At 39.4% G+C, this 25,404-nt stretch overlaps 1 protein-coding gene across 1 annotated transcript; it reads right to left on the bottom strand.

The window, feature by feature from the left end:
• LOC149070907 (aldehyde dehydrogenase 1A1-like) lies at positions 1-25,404 on the bottom strand. The gene is made up of 12 exons (XM_089248555.1): positions 25,255-25,404; positions 11,087-11,191; positions 9,893-10,033; positions 9,626-9,752; positions 9,090-9,151; positions 7,786-8,028; positions 6,626-6,728; positions 6,293-6,477; positions 4,691-5,013; positions 2,918-2,992; positions 1,636-1,675; positions 1-138 (listed from the first exon to the last, which is right to left on the bottom strand). Exons 1-12 carry the CDS (start codon positions 25,291-25,293, stop codon positions 106-108), a joined length of 1,476 nt encoding a protein of 491 aa, XP_089104681.1. The 5' UTR covers positions 25,294-25,404; the 3' UTR covers positions 1-105.

Raw genomic sequence — 25,404 nt, 5'->3', positions numbered from 1 at the left:
TTACTTCACACAATCATCTTTTATTATTACTTCAAAGAATTACAAAGTTTGTTAAGATAATTTTGATTCTTCATCTTTGTTCAAGTGTCGTTGCACAGGGAGCGTCTAAGAGTTCTTCTGAGGAATCTTGATGGTCACCTGCAAGAAACCAATTGTGTGTGTGAGAAAATAAAATTTAAATGTTTTCTTCCACCCGTGTTTCTCAATAACGTCACAATTTAAAATCACAGTTTTAGGCGGAGCAGTTTGTTCAATCCGAGATAAATCAAGGACCTTGTTTAGACATTGATGTGTAAAAATTAAGGATATCAGTATATATAATTAGTTTTGTCCTCCAAACTAAAGTGATGCCATATGTTATGACCGATATCAGAATTCTACATTCTTCATGACAGGGACAATTGATTCCTGGCCAATATGCAAAGTGGATGAACTCTGAATGTCATGTAAAAATAAAAATACCCCTTTTAAATTTAAATCTAGAGAGTATGCCTGCTATTATTCTAACTAAAGGCTCAGCTTCAACATGAAGGGGACCATGCAGAGACAAGATGTTTCAAGATCACAGCTGGGCAAATGTGAGTTACCTGGTATACGATACCCCTCATCTAACTGGAAGTACCCTTGACTACCGATTTTTACATACTTTGCTTACAAAAAAATCATAGTATAAAATACTATTACTTTAGGATCCTCTCTGCACTTGGGCATCCCGGACTGCCTGGGTTGGCCCTGAAGAAATGGCGCTCAGTGATGTAGCTATTATTCACACTGTCTAATACCCATGGCCCCCCACATCTTGCAACAAGGCCAATAGCCAGATTTTTTTAATGGGGCATTTTCATAGTAGATTTATAGAGTGGAAAAACAAAATACTAATTCCCAGGCTGGAGTCCTGTCAACCCTGCTCTTGTGAGGGTCATACTAATACCAGACCTCTAGAGTCATTCAACACCGTTCCCCCCCCCCCAAATCCTAGAAGAGAGAACACTGCTTGTCATGGTAATGTGGCCATGTTACTAACTGGTTTACATAAACTGGACCATTTCTCAACACTGCAGATAAATATCAAATCGGGGGGGGGGAGATTAAAAGATCACAGGCATTCATAGCCAGTGGACGACTACTAAGCTTTTTTGAAACAGCAAGGATAATGAGGGCTTTGTTAATTTTGTTAAGTGTTGTTGAATACAGCAACAAGAATATTTAGTTAATTCCATTCAGATTCTAAGACCCTAGTCTAAGCCTAACATGCTACTGGAATATTTTCAGGAAGGCTGAACATATTATTTGCTATCTCAGGAAAATGATAGATGAGTCAGCACTCTTAGCCGACGACAGTAGAAGGATTACAGGAGATGTAATTGAGAACTTTACTTGCATTCGGAAATTCTTTTTGCAATTATTGGCGCTATCCTGCGTGCATGTGGATCCAGATCCCCCCCCCCCCCATTTTTTTTATGACAAAAATATGGTCAGCCTCCACATATATCGTGTTGTGTGGTATTGATGCTTTTCTACCAGAGAATTTTTTGAGACCCAGGTAGACCCCTTTGCGCTGTGGGCTGAAAGTTGTGCACCCCTGTCCTAAGGTATCAGTGTCAAAAAAATAGGTTGAAAAGAAAACAAACTCACCGTTTTGATCTCTACATACTCATGTAATGCATCAGTTCCACTGAAAAAAGAAAATCATTTAAATAGAATGAAATCAAAAACTAAAATTTTTAAGAGATAAGGAAAAATTTTTGTTGGGCAGGTCTGCAAGATAATTTTCGGACTAGCAAAAAATAAGTATGAGAAATGATCTGCGGACCACCAAAAAAAAGTGAATGGGAGAACTAATTCAAGGATTGGGACAAAAAAAAAAAAAAATTAGTAAACTAGAGAAATAGTATGTGTCTATAAAAATTAGATACATATTGAAACACGGACCTGCTGACAGTTAAGACTGAAATAAAAACCAATATGAAGGTGCTATATAATATTTTACAGATCTGAATTTATGTTGTGGCCATATTAATTAGTATAAATGTTTTGTAGATCGCAGGGAATTTGCAGACCTGTGTGTGCACAGTAACATTATCCATAGACACTCGGCAGAGAAGTCTAATTCTAGTCCTGCGATCTAGTCATTTTTCTGTAAAAATGCATTTTTACCTTTGACATGCTTTACTAGGTCAGTTGGGGGTAATCGCGATCACAGCAGATTGCTAGATTCAGATTGTTACGATCTTTCAATATTATATTGCATGCATGCATGTAAATTAGATTATGCTCGATTGAGATGTTATGCTAATTTGTGATGTTAAATCTTGAAGCTGATTGGCTCCTGTGGCTACAAATGTCTGGGAATTTCCCTTTAAATACTAGTTGTATGCTGCGAATATTCACTTTCTCTTTTTCAGATCTGGGTGAAAACAAGGTGCTTAGAGCACTTCCTGATTATTTGGATGTTGTAGTGGATCATACGAGGTAAATCTTGCCACTCTTGCTGTGCTGACACAACAAATTCAAGTCCCTCACTAATAATTCCACTGGTGCCTCCATTGTGACCGTAACTTGCTCGTGCCGATGATCCTAACAATGACGTAACTTCTAATGTTCTCCGCGTTTGATGGTTTCCAAAACTAATTGTGGATTGATTCAACAATACGCTCTCCCTGTGATATCTGCGGAAAGGTGATGCAAATGAACATGAACTTCCTAGACATTTTTGAGCCAGTTTTCCTTATTCAATGCTTATCCATGAGCTCCGACAGCTCCCTAGACCTTGTTTAACAAAAACATCTCTTCGAAAAAGTTAAACCTTTGTTAGGGTCACAGCTCCGCAGCGTCCCCGACAAAGATTGAAGGTGCACAGTTTGAGAACCCCTGCATTAATGTAATTAATCCCATAAGTATAGATGAATTTACTCACAATTCTCTTCCTTGTCCAGACATCTTGAATCCTCCAAAGGGAGTCTGCACAGATCCAGCAAAGAAGCAATTCACCCTATCAAAGAAAATAAGACGCTGTTAAATACAAGAAAATTTTTCATCCATCAACATTGTTGCCACTCAGATTCTTCAAATAATTTACCTACAGTAATAGACTTATGTGCCGTCAAGTTAAGTAAACTTCCATTTACGTCTTTTACTAAAAATTTGAGAGAGAGATTACATATACTTTTTTTTAAACAAATGTTGAAAGCTTTTGATATCACATTTTTAAAATGTCAATGTCTCTCTGTGAGAGTCAGGTCCAGGGCTGCAACTAGAATAAGAAATTTTACTGTCGCTTGGGGCCAGTGTCCATTTTGCACCCACCCAAGTAATTTTTAATGTAAAGAGAATTAACTTGACATCTTTCCTATTTAAACGCCTGGCACATCAGATTTCCCCCCCCCCCCATCCTCCCTCAGTTATAGCCCTGGCCAGGTCAAAGAATGCAGAAAATCTACTTGTTTACCTCTATTCTTGTCCTGTTTCTATCTGAGGGAATAAATAAAAATATTGAAATTTTTGGCACATCACAAATTTTGGCAGCTAGTAACACAGACAACTAGATGGCATGAATACAGTACAATATGTGTTAGTATAACAGAAGCTGGGAAAGAATAAGGTAAGAGCTTTAATGACTGAATTACCCGATTAATCATTCGTAATATAATTAGGCATGTATAAATCTGTCGTTTTTCATTTTTTTTTTGCTTTTTTCTCTGGCCCGCACATCTCACACTGGTGAAAATTTGGTCTGCAGCCCCTGCTGTCCAGTAGTGTGATGGGGGAAATGATCAGCCCCCCCCCCCAACCGCCAAAAGTATTATGAAAAATAAAGATCCAGGGTGTCCACCTCATATACAAAGCGAAATTCGGCGACTTTATCTCATCCTATTTAACAATACTGTCTATTTAGCACTCAATTCAGAGACATTGGTAAATTAACACTGGTTATTTGGCGAAATATAGCTCATTAGCTTGTAAAATAAAACATTTCATCGAGATTTGACACAGTGACAGCTAACAATATAAACTACTGTTATTCCTTCTGCTTGCTGTGGCGATTTTTCTTGAAGTAGGAACTCTGTGTGTGTGAACTCTTATTTGTGTCAGAAAACCGGAAGAGACTGACCACTCCCCATTGTAGAGGTAGTCATACCGAAAGAGAGAGATAGCGGGTATCCAGACTTTCAAAAGAGCCATGATTTTCAAGGATGAAAAACAAAGGATCTCGCAAAAAAAAAAAAAAAAAAAAAAAAAAAAAAAAAAAAAAATCGGGAAAATCAATTTGTGAAAAAAACCTTCATATTCCATGACTTTTGTAACTTCCGTAATTTCTTGTTTTCTGATTTTTTAGAACTGACTTTTCCCATGATGGTAGATATCGGGGCTGAACAAACCTAAAAACCTAAGTCTGACATAGCAAGACTTTCGACAGGATATATATATATATTTTATTTCAACCAAATACTAGTGAATTTAAAAGTAAAATTCTGGACATTTGTCTGACCCTGGTAGACAGTCCTGTAAAATACAGAAAAAGTGATCACCATATGACCCTACTCTCACTAATTTACACAGTACGATACTTACACAACATTCAAATGAAGATCCATATTGGAAGTGAAAATAGCAGAAGTCAAAATGACAGCATTGAGCAACATGAAACAAATACATTATGAAATATAAAAATATCGAAACAAAAACTTACCATATGGTACCAGCCCGTACACCCTGAGAGTATGTGATGCAGTTGTTGATATTTTTGCTCAGCACGCCAGCAGCCAAACCGTATTCAGTATCGTTGGAACGTTCGATAGCTTCTTCCATGGTCTTGAACTTCAATATCTGTTGCACCGGACCGAATATTTCCTCTTTCGCGATACGCATATTGTCAGTGACATTTGAGAACACTGTAGGCTGGACATAATAACCCTTGCAGGGCATTTTTGACCCACCACATTCAAGTTTAGCTCCTTCTTTCTTGCCGGATTCGATGAGCTCAAGAATCTTATCGTACTGCTCCTCATTGATCTGAAGCAAAACAAAACTCAATGAACTTCATTATGTTCTTTGTTAAAAACTCATTCAAATGATAGATTTAACATCAAAAACTACAGAAGCTCCATTTTCACTGTATGGACAAGTGGAGTGTGAAAGCCCTACATCCGATATTATCATCTAGGCCAGTGTTCAACCACTGGTCTGGGGGCTGCTGACGTTCAACAAAGCATTTTGACCAATTCGCATAGCTGCTGCAAAATTTTAAATTCATCTAACATTATACCATCCCTACATTGGTTTTTATTTTTCAAGTCCTCGGATGATTTCTCCTGCACACAGTACTGTTTGCCAATCCAAAAATAATTTCTCTTGCTTTTTTACTGGTCCGTAAAATTTCTAATAACTTTAAATTCATTACATCTCTACACAGTGATACCTTGGCTGACCAATGATTCCGGAACAAATTATTTTCATTAGCCAAGGTACCACCGTTTGGTTATTATTTTGCCAGTGCGTAAATTATTTCTCCTTTCCATAACTTTTTCTGTCCCTCAAATTATTTCTCATTCATTTTTTCGCCAGTCTGCAAATTATGTCTTAGTCATTAATTCTTTTTCCTGGCCAAAAAATAATGGCTTTTGTGCTTATTTCTTTTTACTGGTCCGCAAACAATTTCTCATATTTTACATTACCAGTGGCGAGATCACATGACCCATGGCACATTTGGAGATCACTCAAGTGCTTTGGAACTGTGGTGAGGATCACTCAAGTAATTTGTGGCATATTTACAGATCGTTCAAGTGACCCGCCACACAGTTCCAAACCAATTAAATGATCTAAAACTATTGGGGGGTCACTTAAGTGCTCCGCAACATATTTAAAGTACTACAATAGTAGCCTGCAGTGCTGTTCTAGATCACTTGTGGCCCCTTTTTTTTACATCAATGATGTGGCCCTTGCTCTTCTAAAGGTTAAACACCCTTAACTCTGGTATGTTATTAACTCTGGCACTTGTAAAAAATTGGTAGAGAAAGTAAGTCTTGTCATGATGACCCAATTTACCAATATAAAGCAACAGCTAACATTGCAATGCTCCTCCAGAAAACGTCTAACATAGTAATTAGACATGACTACTTCTATCACACAAAGCAGAAAGGCGATTAACGAGATAACCTTTAAAAAAAAAAACTAGTTTATCTCGGTGGTTTCACTATTTACTCTCGCAGTGATCCTCTCTTCCCAGAACACAACCCCTGTGAATATAGAGGGTCGACTGCAACTTGTAAAAACAATCATGTACCCATCATACCTGGGGTCCCTGCACAGTCTTGTCATCATAAGGATCTCCAACAACTCTTTTCATTGCAAGTTCTTTGCTCTTCTTCACAAACTCGTCGTAGATATCTTCGTGAACTAAAGTACGCGAGCCAGCGCAACAGCATTCACCTTGGTTCATGAAGACTGCGAAGTGGGCTATCTGCACTGCTTCGTCCACTAGAAAATACAAGAGATTTTATTAGAAATATTGAAATTGTGACTTCGAAAAAGTTGAAATATTTTGAAATTATCCATTTCTATAATTAAAAATTTACAAAGTTTCGTGCTTTTGTTGGATTTTGACAAGTGACTTCATTGTACTTACGGTCAACATCAGGAAACACGACCAATGGACTCTTTCCACCCAACTCCATCGTCACTCGCTTGGTGTTGCTCTTGCCAGCTGCTTGTTGAATCAGCTTTCCAACCTAATGAATTGAAGAATGACATTCATTTCATAACATCATAACTATACAAGTACAGGATGACTCGTACAGAAGTCCCAAAGCAGAATGTTTTGCATTGTTCTGTAACGAGCCCTCAGCTGACTAGAAATGTTCTGCGGTAAAAATCCCCATAGTTTTTTTTCTGCACTTTTTCTTAAAATTCTTCTAGATTGTTCTGCGACATACACAGATTTCAGCATATTCTGCTTTGGGGTACAGAAGTGCAGTTTCAAGATAAGAATTATAGACGCATAACAACTGTGATCCATTATGTACACATACCTATAAAGTGTACGTATTCTCTATTACAGAGGGAAGTGGTACAGTGATAGCACATGTCACATGACTAGTCTGTCGAAATGGCTACTGCTTCACCAAACACCAACTCCAGCCATATCGCTATGTTGCAATTTACTGGCATTGAGATAATGCCAGTAATGAATTTTAAATGGATGGCTCAGAAACTTATCAGTGAAAGTCAATTTTTTGAAAATAGACTACTATCAAAAGTACCTCTATCGTTAAAACTTTGTTACGAAAAACATTCAAGTCCCTATATTTGCAACAGCAGATAGTGCTACTTGTACTGATCACGGAATTAAAAGATCCTTTCATTTTTAATGTTTATTGGCTTCTGCGCCCTCAAAATAGTCAACTTTTATTGCGAAATTTCCCAATAGACATTTATTGGAGTCTTGAATCGAGAAGGCCGTGTTATTAACATGGCCACAAGTTCAGACGGAATGTCTTGCACATCATTATAGTACAGAAGAGTCAAGTTGGTTACTCAAGGTAATTCTAAACCTTCACCACCACTTAAATTTTTTTACGATGATCTAGGCTTTCATCAGGTTTCTGGCCATGGCGGGTGCACCCTAATCCGACCAAGATTTATTCAATATAGGGATCTAAACGAATGTAACTCCAAAAATGATAGACAACTATGAATAGATTTTGTAATTAAGTCTGGACTGGAATTTAATCAGTGACGCAATATACACAATCATTTTCCAAAGAGCAAAAAAAAAAAACCACTTACTTCTGTAGATCCAGTGAAAGACACTTTGTCCACTTTCGGGTGAGCAGTCAGAGCTCCTCCAGCAGTAGGTCCATAACCAGGAACAACGTTAACAACACCCGGTGGGAATCCCGCTTCCTTCACCAGACTAGCAAAATATATAGATGTCAAGGGTGTTTGTTCGGCAGGCTTGAGGATGATTGTGTTACCCATAGCAATAGCAGGTCCGAACTTGTTGCTGATCAATAGAACGGGGAAATTCCACTGAAACAGACAAAAATATTTATTTACTTTCAAGATTTCTATCAGATTTTACTTTAAATCTGAATTTTGTATAGCCACACACTTTATTGTTTTTTAGCAAAAGCAAATATACATATAACATCAACTAGTTTTAATTAGCGACCATGCCAACCTTCAACAATAACAACTGGTACACGTTCACCATACTTATACCAAGCCATCCAGGCCGTAGCGTGCCTTCTCGGGCCGACTTTTTTTGGGGGAACCCCTTGAAAAGGATTATGTTAAAAAAAGGGGGTTGGCCCCCCCTCTCATTCAGGCCATTGCCCCACCCTACTTACCAGCCTGCAAGCCACATTGTTTTCCCATTTTATTACACGAGATACATTCTGTTCATGCAAGACGTAAGCTCACCCCATGGCCAGCTGGCAAAATGTGGCCTTCAGAGTCGCACGAGGTGGCCAGTGACCTAATTTTATAAAAATGAACTAAATCATCGTTCCCACGAGTATTGTTTAGTTGAACAGTTATTCCACGCAGTGCCCTCTCACTAAGGATCCCAACAGCCCTGTAGTTAAAATGTTATTAAATTCCACAGTAGAAACCTCCTATGTGAAAAGATGATCCTGGTTTTTGTTTTCACATGTTCTACATTGGTTTATAAAAATTTTCAAGACATTATCATGAAACTTTTCAATTGTGACCCGGGACTGATTATCAAACCACTCAATACCTTGAGTGGCCCCACAATACATTTCGAAATCAAATCCCTTTAGTGACCATACCATATTTCAAGATCACTAAATCTGCCAGCGGCACATTACCAGACCACTCAAGTGGTCTGCAACACGTCTTGACATCAATGAAGAGGCCCACACTTGCCAAAAGGTTGAGTACCCCTTGATGTAAGAAATAGGTGACCAGAATAATGCAACTCAACTGCCCACTACAAACAGACTGAAATCAAAACAGCCGAAAACATTCCAAATCTTCCTAAGATAATAAAAATCAAACCTGAAAACTATTAGTTTTAGATGAACACAAAAAGATGGAAGATTATCATTAAATGTCGGCAAACTTACTGGTATGATTAGACCACAAACTCCCACAGGTTCGAGGCGAGTATAAGAGAAGGTATCTCCATCTACAAAAATTAAAAAAAAAAATTCATTATCAGATTAAAGATACAGTATTTGTGCCATTGACACAATTTCTCACTCATGCAGCCCCCCCCTCACATTTTGCTGCGGGAGTCCTGGGCTGGGATCGTTTGCGAGTCCTTAGCCAGATTTTAAAAAAGTCCCTTCATAGTAAATTTACAGTGAAAAAACAAAAAATAAGAATCTCCCCGGGCTGGAGCCCTGCCAACCTCTCGTGTGGAGGCCATGTCCTCACCAACAATATGCAACAAGCTTCTGTTGCATTAGATGAGTTCACTGGCTACTCGTTTGATTTTCCACTCACTGTTACTGAAGTTATCACGGCATTTGCTTTACATGTAAGAGCCACAAATACCTAGCCGCACAAGACCAGTCTTTACACAGTGTCTCGGGATGGCCAAAGGTCATCACTCAAATTACCAAATGCCATTAGAATCTCATTAAAAAAAAATACCCACCAGATGGGATTGTCTTGCCATGAATTTTGTCACTGCATCCAGCAAAGTAACGAATGGTTTTGATTGACCATGCAACATCGCCAACAGAGTCCTTATATGGTTTGCCATTCTCAAGTGTTTGCAGATTCTGTGAGATTTAGAAAAAACAAAACAAAGCCCAGTGAACTCAAGGAAAGAATTTGATTAAGTGACCTCCGAAGAAATAACAAGATTTAAAAAATATTTATATTCTGCATAAGCAGAGAATCGCCATTTATGAAAACTCACGGCCATGTAATCCAAGTCCCGTTCAATCAAATCAGCCAATTTATGCATCAATTCTCCCCTTGCTGAAGCGTCCATTGTTCTCCATGGTGATCCGAGCTTGAATGCTGCAACCGCAGCTTCGACAGCCTTATCAGCATCAGCCTACATAAATTAAGAATTGTTATGCAAACTGAAAGCTTGTAAAAGCACAAAAAATATCAGAAAAGACCTACACCATATCATTAGGACACTGTGGCTCTAAGAGTTTACCACAAAAATGTTAAAATTGCAATTAAATTCCATTGTGGTGCAATGATAATACAAGGGACCCGGTTGCACCCTTGCAATCAAGACTGGTTCTGCCAATGCTCGATTTCTGCTTGCCCAATCCAAAGCATATTATGCATTTCTCAGGAAGATAAATAAGCACAAGGAATGAAAGCCGATCCAATGGATTGTGCGTTCAGCAAAGACCAATCCGAATTGTCATCCACACGCTGATATTAGTGTTTTTTTCATTAAATACATTTACAATATTTTAACGTATACAGGGACCCTTTTTTGCCAAATACTGGGTCCCAAAAATAAGGGTTTCTTATACATGGATAGTGTTATATATAGACAGGGCTACAACTAGATACTTTGTCACCCAGGGCAAACCAGTATTTCGGCACCCCGTCATGTAAAAACAGTTAAAGGGCGAAGTCGGTGCCGCTTCTGGTCCAGCACCTGGGTCACCAGACCTGCCTGCCCCTTAGTTACGGCCCTGGTTAGAGACATCTTTTTCCCAAATTTTAAAAAAAAAAAAGCATTCTTTATATACATTAAAATATCAATTTAGTTGCGTTTTCAATAATAAACACTGAAAAATATATTGATGAGAATATAAAATTTCTTTGCCTCAACCAACTGATGCTTTATTTGACCACATGCAGCAGTGTATTTATGACTTGGCCGAATGTGGGCTCCACAAATTGTCGCCTTCCTACCGTTCTAATCCGATTTTCTTGACCACTCATTCCTCAAATTTGCTGCCCTGGGCTATATATAGCCTTCGAATAAATTAGAAACTGTTTCCAAGTTACTCTTTTGGTTGCTAACGTGCTTGAACACTTCACCAACTGTAAACACGTCTCTGACTACATAATATCCTTAAGAATACAATTGGACGTAAATTGATCAAACAATTTAACGACGATTAAAAGATAAACTCACTTTGTCACCTTCTTGCACATCACAGATCTTTTGAGCGGTGGCAGGGTTGATGACGGGAAACGTTTTCCCACTAGCAGAATTATGCCATTCATTGTTAATGAATATCTGCAGAATAAAAAAAATGCAATAAATATCACTGAATTGATAACATTCTTGAAATGGTCATTGAATCAAACACTGAATCATAGGAGGCTAAATATAAGGACCAGAACAAACTTGTTAAGCCTATATTGAGATTTTGCTAACATACGCTGCGGAACAAGAAAATGTTGTAGAGCTATTGTTATATTAAGAGGCAGCAGTTCAACATTTAGTTTAGGCATTTCCAAACAAGACAATATATATATATATATATCGTTATGCAGGGATTTATAGTAATATTGAGCGTCATTATAACAAGGTTTCACTGTATTTAAGAAACCAAATTATATTAAAACTTATCAATAGATTTGAAAACTGATACACTGTCTACACATTTGAATTTCTTCAAGAAATATAATAAATGAAGAATATCTGTTGTAAATTGTGTACGTGCTCCACTCCCAGATATAAGCAGGTGGTCGAAAGCCACCTGGGCCATGTGGTTTCTCATTCTTGATTTGGGGGGGGAGGGGGGAAGAGACAGGTATCTTGAAAATAGATGTTCCAATCTGCTCCTTATAGGCAATATTAAACAGAATTAAACATTCATCCCCTGAACAAATAAAGACACTCACGGAAGAACTGACGATGCAGCAGTAATTAACAAGTTTATTTCAACAATTAACAGTTAAATATAGCTATTACATTTGGAATTTAAGATATACTACACAGCACTTGAAAGGCTGAGAATTAACAGCAGCAGTGAGCAGCTACATAAAAGAACTCAGTTATTTTCATACACAATGCATGGCTCACAATCAGAACATACAAATGGCAGGATCTGTGCAATAGGTTAGCAGTGACACTCCTTATATATCACTACAAGCGAAACAGACCTTTAAGTCAAAGTTTCAAAACCTTATTTGTCCCATCGCTCCCTTCTTCAGAAATTGTTTTCTCCCATCGCAATCTATAGGCCTATACAATCCCATACGATATTATACCCGTAGCTTTTCTACCACCCCCTGGAACATTCCAATGCTCCCAGGGGACATTAATGTCCACATTAGGAATCACAGCTTTAAGTGGTGATGTAGATTGACGGTAATGAGAAGTTAACGAGCTGCCACATAAAAAACGTGCATGTACATATTGTGAACCTAACGTAAAGTTTGTCTCGGTAATGCTTGTTACAATATTGCAGCTACCATCAATTTTTCAAACTATAAGCATAATGACTGAATAATTATACCATTGTAGACCTGTTGTTGTGCAGCAAGAGTTTTTAATGGAATTGCCCCCTCCCCTAAGTGTCAAGGTCAGTTATTAAACTGATCCAATATATGTGGGAGAAAAGGAAGTATATCCTACTCAGCACTTCAAGTCTTAGTTTATGGCGAAAAGACTTCCGAATTGTAAATATTTAACAACAATACAGAGTACTTCAAAACAAAGATAGAAGTTAGGGGAAATCAACAGAGGCGTTTGCCACTCCTCTTCAGTGAAATTACATCCTCTCTTCCCCCCGCCCCCCAATTTAAAAAATCTATTCACTAATGCTTCAAAAAGGAGATTATCTGGTGGTTGCAGCAGCGACACTGATTTATCAGAAATAATGTAATTGTGTAAAGAAAAAAATTATCTAGTTATCAGTTGAAAGGATACAGAAATTCAATATTTTAATGTATATTCCATTATAATTAACATTTCAGTGGTCCTGACTGGCACTGCGGGAAAATAAAAAGAGGCCAAAGGGACTTTGCTATAGAAAGTATTTCAGCAAAACTTTGTGGTAAAATATATAAACATTTTCTAATGATGGCGATTTAGAAAAGATGACAACAGCATAAATTTCATGAAATGCGATAACGTTTGTGCCTCTCACACACAATATAACAATCCCTCTACGACAATTTTTTTTCTTGGTCCATAGAATATTGTTATATCAACTTGTTTCATTATACAATTGCTGGTAAAAGTGATAAATTTATTGAACTTACTGGAGGCGATTATGTATAATAACTGATTTCTCATTTACTGTAATCATTCACATTACATCAGTCTGCTCCGTCATTTATCCATCCATCACCACCTATCCCCCCAATATATCTACGCCCATGCCTGGACAAGCCTTACATCCTCGATAATACAGTAGACTTGATAATCCAGCCACGCCTTAGTCCAGCAATCTAATGTTTTCGGGCGGTTTGCGCATGGAAAAGAAAAACATGCCACTGCATGTCTATTTTTTTAAAGTAAACTTTCGTGCACAGACTTTTAAATTAACTTCCGGTAATTCTTTGATTTTGTTAATGCTGCACACCTTGGCCCGATATGTGCCAGATTGTTTAATTGAAAATACAGTAGACTCTTACCAAACACATTGAGAGAAGCACAACAAAATAACTTCATTCAAAGCTTTAATACACAGAAAGCTTCTAGAATTACATCAAGATCATTAATCGTTTCGGTAACAATACAAATTCATTCCATGGAGAGCGATATGCGTTTAAATACATGCTTAAGAGGAATACATCGATACACTGGGAACTTCAAACAAGTTAACGAATAAGAGCAATTTTCGAATATTTCATCAAGGCATCTAGATCTACTAATTGAACACGAGTCATCGCTACTAATCTTTCTATGCAGCACCAACGGAAAAGAAAACAATAGCATTCTCACCACACTTTGCCATTGACGAACTGATATACACACTTCACAAACTTGATTGTCAACTCGTCTTTGGACCACATGGAATGGAATTTTTTTTAAAGAGATGTTTTTTTTTCCACACAACAGCCGGTTTCGTTGAGATTATGTATAATTTGGTTACAACACAGTCACACACACACAACACGCACGCACTTTATAAACTGTACACAGAGCTGAGGGCGCGCCCCCTGTGGCTGAAGACGTAGAAAGAGGGCCTGTTGCCGATCGTTTCGAAAGATTTGTTCTCGAGCTCGGTGGTGGCCCTTATCTCCTTGAACTGTCCGGCGACGGTGGTCACTCCCCATATGGTGACGAAGAGGCTCATCAGCGCTTGCAGGACAATGTCCATGGGCAGCCTCTCGAAGTCTTGCTCCGTCAGCCTCAGGAAGGACCTGTGCTGGGCCGCCGAGTAAGCAGCGTGGATCAGCGACAGCAACCCGAACGTTATACACATCTTCCCGACGTTCAAACTCATCTCCTTTTTGTGTTTTATGTAAACAAGAATTATGATTTTAAATTCAATTTAACGAAAAAATACACAAAAAAAGACCTAAAAAACACTAATTCATAAACAATTACCAGACCGAACGTAAACAAGAGGATCACGTGATCAATTTTCTTCCCGGGATTAGTAGTAGTTGTAATTCAGACTAAAAATTATACAGGGATATACGATCGTGATGGTCAATACCTGATACGTTTAATATTCGAGAAAAAAAAAAGAAGGAAAATTTGATTTACAAAGTATCGGATAAAAAGTCATGCAGTTACGAACAACGCTCCAGCGTTCTATTAATAATGCCGGATTTTCCTAGGGAGCAGGTTTTCTGTGCCGCGTGCAACGTGAATCGCCCGGGCGCGACACGCCGTCCACTCACCAATAACAAAGCACAGCTGTTCTACAAAGCGCAATGCGGCTCATGACAGCGCTTTACGCCGGGCGCGATTCGGGCTGACTGCTTCTGGAGAGGACAATTGCGTTGTGCGCCGCGCGTTTCGCCAATGTTCTTTTCACTCCCCTTCAAATCGGAGCATGCAGACGACAGTAGCTGATACATAGCTTTTGCAAGCCACCATCTGATACGCCGCGCTAGGAAAACACAAACGCGTAGCGTGATTATGTAACACGTTTCTGCAGGCGCGAAATGGTCTAATTCGGTTCACGCGGCGCAAAACCTATTCCTAGGAAAGAGCAGGTTATCTGCACCGTGAAAACGCCGATTGGTTAAAAACCTGAAATTTACGTTTTTTAACCACTCTCCTCCTTCACGCTGCATACGGCGCAGAAATTCTACTTCTAGGAAAATGCGGCTTTAACGTCGGGCGTAATTGGCCGACTGCTTCTGGAGGAGTCAAATGTGTCGTGTGCCGCGAGTTTCGCCGATCTCTCTCTTCTCTTCATTTTGGTTTTCTTTCCCTTCAAACCGGAGCATGCAGACGACAGAATAGTTGAAGCTAGGGCCCATATACTATATAGCCGCCTTGAGCTTCGCCGATCTTCTCTTAATATAATTTCCGTTTTCTTTCCCTTTCCTTCAGACCAGAGCATGCAGGCGACAACAGTTGATGAGTCAACCAAGGAAAACACAAAGCGCAGCGTGATAAAAATCAGGTTTCTGACGCGGTTTACGCCATATGGCATGTGCTTCGGGTCGAACATTTTTACAAAAAAGTTGGAACAGCCAGTATAACAAAAAAAAAAACAGCACTGAAAAATCAAACACTACATACGCACTCACTGTTAGAAACAGTTACACTTCCGGCACAACTCATAGGTAGTAAATCACCCATAGATGGTGATAGACCTGGAAAATACAGGACGTATGTTCACATAAGTAGAAATATAGTGGCCCCGCCAAGTCGAGCAAAACAAGCACAGCCGTAACATCCTTTTATGGAAGCAACTTCGGCACTTTTGAGACCTTCATATATCTCCGCATTGAAGCTGCTCAGAGACTTGAAACTTGGTATATCTAGAGCATTTCACAAATTCAATCAAACCTCTTAATTTCATTTTTTTATCATTTGTAGTTATTGAGAAATTTGAACTTCAAAAGTTTCGTCATTTTGACACTGACTCACTCACCGATCAACAAAAATCCTAGGCACTTCTATCAGCCCTAGAAACATGAAATTTGGTATGAAGATAGTGTTCAGGATACAAAGCAAGAAAATATTAAAAAATCCGGAAAATTCCTCACGGGATTGGAAATACGAGAAAATTCGGGATATTACCAGGAGGACTACACTTACAAAAAGTGAAATCCCATGTAAAAACTGAAGCCAAGTCTCGAGATTTAGCCATAAAAAGTGATATCTGATGTAGAGCCAAGTCTAATGCTGTTATTAACTGACACACTTCGGTTCACAAATCACCCCAAGCCTGTACACCTTTAATTGAAGAACATTTTGAGACTTGGCAATTCAGCAGCTTGAGAATGTGTCTGCCATGGCCAAGTTTTATTATTTCACGCCATTAATCAAATTCCAATCAAATACTGTTTATGTAAGGATATCTGTACTTTTAGCGTTGACTTAATTTTACATAACGTAGTAAGATGGCAATTACGCGCGCACATAAACTGAAGAGCCAAAAAAACTGGTGCAGGCATGCGTATGCAAATAAATAGATATGGAACCAATCAGAGTACGGCGCTGCGGTCGGCAACGCCTATATAACACAGCAAGTGTCTGGCATAGTTGTTAGATCAGTTACTGCTGCTACAATGGCAGGTTATCGAGATTTAAGTGAGTTTGAACGTGGTGTTATAGTCGGCGCACGAGAGATGGGACATAGCATCTCCAAGGTAGCGATGAAATTTGGATTTTCACGAGTGTGCCGTGAATATCGGGAATCCGGTAAAAAATTAAATCTACGACATCGCTGCGGCCAGAAAAAGATCATGAAAGAACGGGACTGACGAGAATCATTAAACGTGACAGACGTGCAACCCTTCCGCAAATTGCTGCAGATTTCAATGCTGGGCCATCAACAAGTGTCACCATTCAACGAAACATCATCGATAAGGGCTTTCGGAGCCGAAGGCCCACTCGTGTACCCTTGATGACTGCACGACAAAGCTTTACGCCTCCCCCGACAACACAGACATTAGACTGTTGAGGACTAACACGTTGCCTGGTCTGACGAGTCTCGGTTCCAATTGCTTCGAGCTGATGGACGTGCACGGGTATGGAGACAACCATGAATCCATGGACCCTACATGTCAACAGGGGACTGTTCAAGCTGGTGGAGGCTGTGATGGTATGGGGCGTGTGTAGTTGGCGTGATATGGGACCCCTGATACGTCTAGATGCGACTCTGACAGGAACGTAAGCATCCTGTCTGATCACCTGCACCCATTCATGTCCATTGTGCATTCCGACGGACTTGGACAATTTCAGCAGGACAATGCGACACCCCACACGTCCAGAATTGCTACAAAGTGGCTCCAGGAACACTCTTCTGACTTTAGACACTTCCGCTGGCCACCAAAATCCCCAGACATGAACATTATTGAACATATCTGGGATGCCTTGCAACGTGCTGTTCAGAAGAGATCTCCAATCCCCTCTTACTCCTACGGATTTATGGACAGCCCTGCAGGATTCAAGGTGTCAATTACCTCCAGCACTACTTCAGACGTTAGTCGAGTCCATGCCACGTCGTGTTGCGGCACTTACACTTAGGCAGGTGTAGCAGTTTTTTTTGGCTCTTCAGTGTATTACAAGTCTCAAAATGTTCAACTAAAGGTGTACAGGCTTGGGGGGGGGGGGGATTTGTGAACCGAAGTGTGTCAGTTAATAACAGCATTAGACTTGGCTCAACATCAGTTATACTTTTTACGGCTAAAAAATCGAGACTTGGCTTCAGTTTTTACACGAAATGTTTTTTTAATGGGATTTATTTTACTATATGTAGGCCTATATATCTTATGAACTTTTTTCAAAATTTTAAACTTAAAAAAAAACAAAAAAAACGGGGGTTCCTAATACACGTTAAAATACGGTATAAGAATCTCGAATAAGAACATCTTCACGAGGGTTGCCAAATCCGAGGTGAAAAATAACGAATAAATTTTATAAGACAAAATAAAAATCACGGAATACGATCTGTTCACCCCCTCTCCGTTCACTAGAAAAGTTTGTATTAATATAGGAAGGTTGCAGCAGGGCCGCTACTAGTGGGGTGCAGGCGGGTCTCGTGCTCCGAGCGCTGAACCCGAGGGGGCGCAAATTTCATTCTGAAACCACTCCAACATTGCAAGGGGGCGTCAAAATGTGCGCTTGCTCCGAGTGACCAAACATCTAGTTGCGGCCCTGGGGTGGAGGACAACCTCCCCCTTTCATTATCTTTCGCATATTCTGTATAACATTTTCCTCTGCAGAACGAAACACCACACACACACACACGCGCGGAACGTTCATCTCTCATAGTCTGCATCACTCAAACTGCAAGCTTGACAAGCATGCGTGTGCTTCTGAAGGAGAGTTTTGCGCAAGCATTTCGACAGTACAAGCGACTTGAAGGTCGATGGAATTATGAGTGCTTGTACAAGCACCGCTTTCACAAGCGAAAATGAAGTTTTGTACCATGCGGGTACCCACATCCGTCTTCATGCTTCAGTGAGCACGATACAAGCGGGAAGATAGAAAAGGATTTTCCATTCATAGGGTTGTAAATGAGAGGTAAAGGAAACAGGGAGAGCTGGAATGCTTTTCTTCCATTTGCGTTGGCCTAAGATATCTCGTCCTTGATCGTTAAGAGGCTAAAGGGCATATCACGGACGGCGATGAACATTCCTTGTGTAATATGCTTCGTTCGGTCAGAGAATGTCGTGCAGAGGATGTAAAGTGTGGTCCACGAGAACGACGGTCGCATTTATGATTGTCGATGTCCTAGCCGGAGAAAAGTGAACGATGAATTAATCTTAAGGTTTCACCGCACACATCAATTTATTATACTATTATTATTTTACTCTTTCATTTGTTTCTTTTATTCCTTTTCCCTACTTTCCTTCTTACGTGCTGTTAGGTTACAACAAGGTTACCATAATTATCGCCGATTCGTCAAATAGAAAGCATTGGAATTTCTTACCAGTCGCTTGAAAGCGAAGGGGTAGTGCTGATAGCTCAAATGCTTTTGGGAGGTGAGAAAATTTTTGAGTTGCCAAAGATCCCATTCTTTCCACGAATTCCGATTGGCGCCATGATGGCATGAAAACCCTCAGTGCTGTCGCCAAACTAGCCAGGTTCATCACTAACTTGGCGCAATTTAAAGAAAAATGAGTTATTTTCGTTTTTAAGCAAGATTATGACTATTTCCGCTATTTACAGGCGAAACATGACAATGAATAAGGACTTGACATAATTTTCGAAACGGGATTTTTACCGAAATGTTTCTAATTTTTAGTTAGCTTGGACCTCTCCCCCCCACAATCCCATGCTTCCCCGCGCACGCCTCTGATACTGGGGAACCTATCATCCAGTTTGTTTCCGATTGTTCTTTGGGAATCCAGTTAATCTGAAAATAAGTTCCAAAAGCACCCACCAGATTTGCGATTCCCAGATGTCGTGGAGCTGAAGCAACCATCGGTCAGGGTGTAGCGGAATATCTCACGTATATATAAAGTGCTCCAAGAATTGATCGATCCCCCATACCTTTCCCTCAGAAATGTAGAGGGAATTGCCTTTCCAGGGAAAAGGTTTTTGTTGGGAGGGGCAAAATTTTATAACAGCTTTTTTTTGTTCTTAAATTTTTCGCACTCTAGTGTTCTGCCCAGGGCAGTTGTCCTCTCCCTCCAGTTCCAGCAATGAATTAGGATTCTCAATATTTGGGGCACCTGCAAAAGTGCCGAATACTGAATAGCAGCCGAATATTCGTCCCATCTCTAAAGAGAGGGTTGCCAGAGAGACGTGGATTCAAGTTCGTATGTAGTGGGGTGCATTGTAAAATAAAATGAGTAGGGAAGCAGTCTCCACACACACCAGCAAAACTAATTTCCATGTACCAATCACATTTCTCTTAAATTCTTTGAACCACGCCATATAAAATGAGATTCAGCCAAAATAGAAGTCTTGAAAAGAAAAAAAATGCTGCATCAAGCTGAACAGTCTGGGAGATCTATCTTTTCCACCTGCATGTATCGGACAGAAATGATCTGACCAAATCACAAATGGATGGGGGACACTTACGAACTCGATTGTGTCAACACGAGCTTCACTTTTTTTCTACAGTAGTTAGATTCTACGATTTAGATGCACGCAGCGTAGAGATGTGAGGTGAGAATATTCTCCTGGATGTAGAAATTTGAGAATAATCGAGAATATTAATTTTTCTTTTAAATAATTTAAATTTTTTTACTAATTTTGTTTATATTGTTAAATATAAATCGGTTTTCATTGCCCGAAACATTTACAGCAAAACAATTTTTGACATAATCACCCCCAATGACAACTTTTAGTTCGAGAATATTCTCAGAATATTCTCCAGGTCATGATGAGAGGTTTTAAAAAGTTTGGTTATAAATATTTTAGAAACCTTTAGATTAAAACCTTAAAAAATTTCAAAATTAATTTCCAGAAATAAGTTTACAACAAAAGAAACTAAACCAAATCTGATTGATAAAGGAAGCTATTATATAATCACCTTCATTCTAAGGTACAGAACTGTTGTTTCCTTCAATGCACACACACTTAAATTCTGTATCACTCACATTTCTTTAAAAGTTGCGCAATTCAGCCATGTTGGTTTAATTTTCTTGTTTTCAAACTTTAATATTGTGGTCTACAAACTTCAATATACCCATCTTCTTGACGGGAACAGAATATTCTTGAGAATATTCTCTCAAAAGGACTATTATAAATTACTAGAGAATATTCTTATCAAAAATAATTATTCTCAAGTTATTTATCGAGATTTATATTATAATACATGTTATTACATATATCCTTGATAACACTCTCCGGAAAGGTTTCAGTAACTCTGAAGAATATTCTCAAGAACTTAAACTTGAGAATATTCTTAATAGTAGTCCTACCAGAGAATATTCTCCGAAAGATTATTCTCGAGAATTTTACATCTCTAACGCAGCGTTTGGTCACAGATCGTGGACCACATTTTATCAGAAGCATTCAATAACTTAGCTCGAATTTGCGGAATAAAATTGCATCATACGACAGCTTACCACCCTCAAAATAGCGGAAAAATTGAGAAGCTGATGTTGGTTATGTACATAATGTGAAATAAAAAAATCTTCAGTGTTTCACATGCTCCTGTTTATTCTTATCTAATTTTGAAGCTGTTCATTCTAGTCTTCAATTAGTTTGTCTTTTTTATAGCATTCCTTGATGTTTTTAAAACTTCTTTAAATTTTGGGCAAAAGCTGTAACAAATCAGTTTTTCATCGAACTTTATGGTTTCTGTGGGTCTATGCTTTTAGTCACGTTTCGGCTATCGAATGAGATTCCAGAATGAATCATCTTCGTTAGCCGAAGTATCACTTCATTATTTATACAATAAATCGTAGTTAAATTTGATCGCCAGTATCTTGGCAATAAATATCTTTCAGTTATCAGTTTAATATTTAAATAAATTGATATTGAATTTTAATTGTGCAATATAATTTGAAATTACCAATAATTTCCTTTACAATTAAAAATCCCAATTTTATTTGCAATTGCGATGAATTTTAAGAAAATTGATATTCGGCCACAGAGTATTCGTCAAATCACTGTATTCGTCCCATCTCTACTCTTTATGCCTCTTATAATTAACTTCCTATGGGTGCTTTTGTGGAAAGGCCTATTTGGGGGTAACGACCGGTATAAAAACAATTTTTCCGAAAATGTTGGAAAAAAAATTGTTTTTATTCATTCCTGTTGGGAGATTCCCCTTCCCTCGTACTCCAAACACACTGCGTTCACCCATCTGTAGACATTTCGGAGGGTCTCAACCGAATTCTTTTGTGAACCCTTCCCCCCCTCCCCACATAATTTAACGTCAGACCAGACTGTTTTTTTGGGGACCGAAACCCACTGAGCTCAGTGCCGAAACCTGTTTCCACTACGACGACCTTGACCCTACTATTTCTTTCAAATTCCTGCGCGTGGACGTTTTTTTTTTTCTTCGCTGAAATGCGAGTAAATAAAGCAGGGAGAAAATTGCAGACGACAGTGTTGGTTCGAGAAACATACGGGTATTCCTGGCATGCGGGGGAATACGCGTTATGGCTCAAAAATTTGAGTCAGATCAAGGAAAATTCGGTCCGCGCTGCTTAATGGGATCACATTGGGATTACTGATAATCAAATAACTATATCCGAAAAGTCCCGTCTGCAAATGCGGTGACCATACATTCCATTTGGTTGAGCGGGAGTAAATGGAATTGGTAAAACAGGAAATGTTTTTTTCTTTCCCACATAATTAGTCGACAAATGTTCAATCTGCGCCTTCCTTTTTTTTAAGCTAAAATGCAATTTTCATTATTCAGCCATCATGAGGCGTTAGAATGGAACTGTATGAATTACGAATTAATATTTAATGTAAGGTACGTTTCACAGATTCTCTTGAAGTCTTTCGAAAAAGAAATTTGAATCCGGTCAACTGAAAGAAACTGATCAACTGAAGGAAAGGGGTATTTTTCGTCATTTACTTTCACTACTGGAAGCCCATTGCAAAATCAGCTCCACGCGTGCATGGATCACAGCGAATACTTCGACATTAAGTACGGAAAGTTTTGCCAACAAAAGAGGGGAAAGAACACCTAGCCTCCTACGTCTTGCAACCTGATAACCTTCAGGAAAAAAACGGTTTTGTTTTACCCTAGTTCCAGAATGGAGTGCGCAAAAAAGCTTTGGACAAAAAAAAATTATCCGAAGTTCCGATCACTGCAAACGAATTCTCTCCCCCCCCCCCCCATAATGTTATGATATTGGTCCGTTCCGTTCTTTGCAAAAGTGATAACAATACCCGAATGATATCAGATTCTAATAAGCAGCGTCGACTATCTTGGACGCTAAGAATCGATTGAATTGGGCGATTTAAACCCAGTCTTTTCTTGAATCCTTTCCGTTTCAAGAACTGCTTTTTAGGTAGTTCTAGCTTTATATTTTTCTCTCGCTACCGCAATTCTTGATTCTTTATTAGAAAATTGTACTAAGCGTATTCGTTCCCGTAGATTGCATGAATCCTAGGCCGCTGAATCCCCCTTAAATTTCATTCTGGCGCCATTTTTATATTCCTTGACCATACGTGTAAGACTGCGAAATATTGAAAAGCGAAAAATTGAAAATAATTCAAAAGCGTATTTCAATATTGGAACGTACAGAATACAATCTGTTAACATATTAGGGTGACGTTAATTGAATTGAAGCAATAAATAAATACTCGGAGATAGTTTCTAGAAACTTGGGGAAAGCCATTTACTTAACATCAAAGCTATTTACTTACGGAAAAATTATAGACAATTAGCAGACGACAAATACTCGTCATTCAAATAAGGAAAAATCAAAACTGGCAGACGACAGCTCGTATCATACAGGGGCGTATCTTGTCATTCTATTCTAGGCTGCGGATCTGTAGGCACCGAAACCCAACCATTCGAGACCCCCCCCCCCTCCAATAAATTTCTTGAGGGGTGTCCTTCCCCCTCGAGTCCGGTATATACGGGACGACTGGTAACGTCACGCACATCAACATGTAGCCAATTCGTTAGAAGCAGTAATAATTTTGATATTTTAGGTGACTTGACGCGCATTTCCAGATCACATAAATTGCCCGCGGCACATTTACAGATCTCTCAAGCGGCCCACTGTACATTTTCGAATTAACCGAGTGAGGTTAAGCAGGACCGTCTTAAGAGCACCATGGGCCCACGGGCCAAATGATCTTTCTGAGGCCCTACGTGGTGAATTCTCGGAAATTCTAACCACATTTCATTTTTGTAGGCCCCTTTCCTCTTGAGGTGCCCGGGTGGGCCCATGCGTTAAGACGGCATTGGGCTTCAGCACATATGCTCAACCCGTGATATTCAGAGTCATTTCAGGTGGCCCACAGCCTCAAATCTAACTCTAAAAAATGAACTGCGCGGCACATTTTCAGATCACTCATGTGACCTGGGAGAACATAACTTACTTAGATAACTTGAGTGAGATGTAGAAAAGCTTAGGAGTACTCAAGTGGCCTACGGTGCAGTTCCACGTTACTTAAGTGGCCCATGGCAGAGTTTCAAATAACTAAGAAATCCGCAGCACATTTATAGATCACCCAAGTGGCCTACTTCTCCGTAAAGGGGGAGCACATTTGCTCTAGCAGTGTTTCCCAAAGTGGGCAATATCACCCCCCTGGAGGGCGATAGAAGCTACGGGTTTACTTGAGTTGGGGGAAGAGAAAAATTCCTAAGAGAGCGATGGAACAAAGTTTGAGAAAGTATGCTCTAGCACAGCGATTCCCAAAGTGGGCGTTAACGCCCCCTCGGGGGCGGTGGAAGCTACGGGTATAACATAGGATCCTATGGGTTAGATGGCGTTGGGGGAAAAAAGGTTGGGAAACTATGCTCTAGAACAAGGGTCTTCAAACTTTCTCGAGGCTGTCTATACTTATAAAACAGCACCCCTTACGGCTAGCGTGCTCAAATTTTGGGAGAGCGCGGGCAACTTCATTGGTTTGAAAACATATCATGGGCCACTTAAGAGTGCGTGGCACCCACTTGTGATTTGTGAATGTGTCGCGGGTCACTTAAATGATCTAGAACTGTGAGGTGGGGCTACCCAAGATGTCCGTGAACGTGTCGAGGATCTTCCAAATTATCTGCGAATGGGCTGCTCGAGTAATCTCCAAATGTGTTACGGGTCGCTTAGGTGATCTGTAAATATGCCGCGGGCCACAATGTTCCGCTTAGTTTCACAAAATTTGGGTTTGAGATCGAGGGCCACATTAAGCCCGCGGGTCACGAGTTGAGTATGAATGCCTAGCGGCAACGTTTACATACTTATGCTTGAATGCAATTTTTACAGGGTATTTAATCGATCAAGAGCTCGCGAGCACGAAAATTTGGCATGAGAATTGAGCACTCTTGGTGCTCGCGAGCAACAGATTGAAGACGTCTGGCACACTTGTTTACAATCACAGCAAAATTATCCGCGAACTCGCATCCACCTACCACAGTTCGAGTAACACCTTAGTTCCAGAGAAAATTATGCAAATTAGAAGATTCTAGAAACACGGGCTCAAAAGCTTAGTTTTTTTTTATAAAGGAAAAATGATCAGACGACAAAAGCTAGCAGACGACATTTCGAGAAATAAGAGTTTCCCTTTTTTACCTAAAATCATGTAAGTTTCCGTTTTGAAATAAAAAATCACACAAGTTTCCTTACCTTGGTATGTTTGATTTCGACCTTTGGATTGGGACCCATTGCTCTTCTAAGATAATTAGATAATAATTATCAAATTATTAAAGATAATATAACTGCTAAGAGGAGGAGCTCCGATGAAAAGAAATCTCACGTCCGAACTCACGAGTCCTT

Source organism: Pholcus phalangioides, unplaced genomic scaffold (assembly GCF_987345545.1).
Source record: "Pholcus phalangioides strain wild (caught in Gottingen) unplaced genomic scaffold, Ppha-v1.0 ptg000020l_1, whole genome shotgun sequence".
Taxonomy (NCBI): Eukaryota; Metazoa; Arthropoda; class Arachnida; order Araneae; family Pholcidae; genus Pholcus; species Pholcus phalangioides.
The sequence above is the reverse complement of the archived record's forward strand: the minus strand, read 5'-3'. Positions and strand labels throughout refer to the sequence as shown.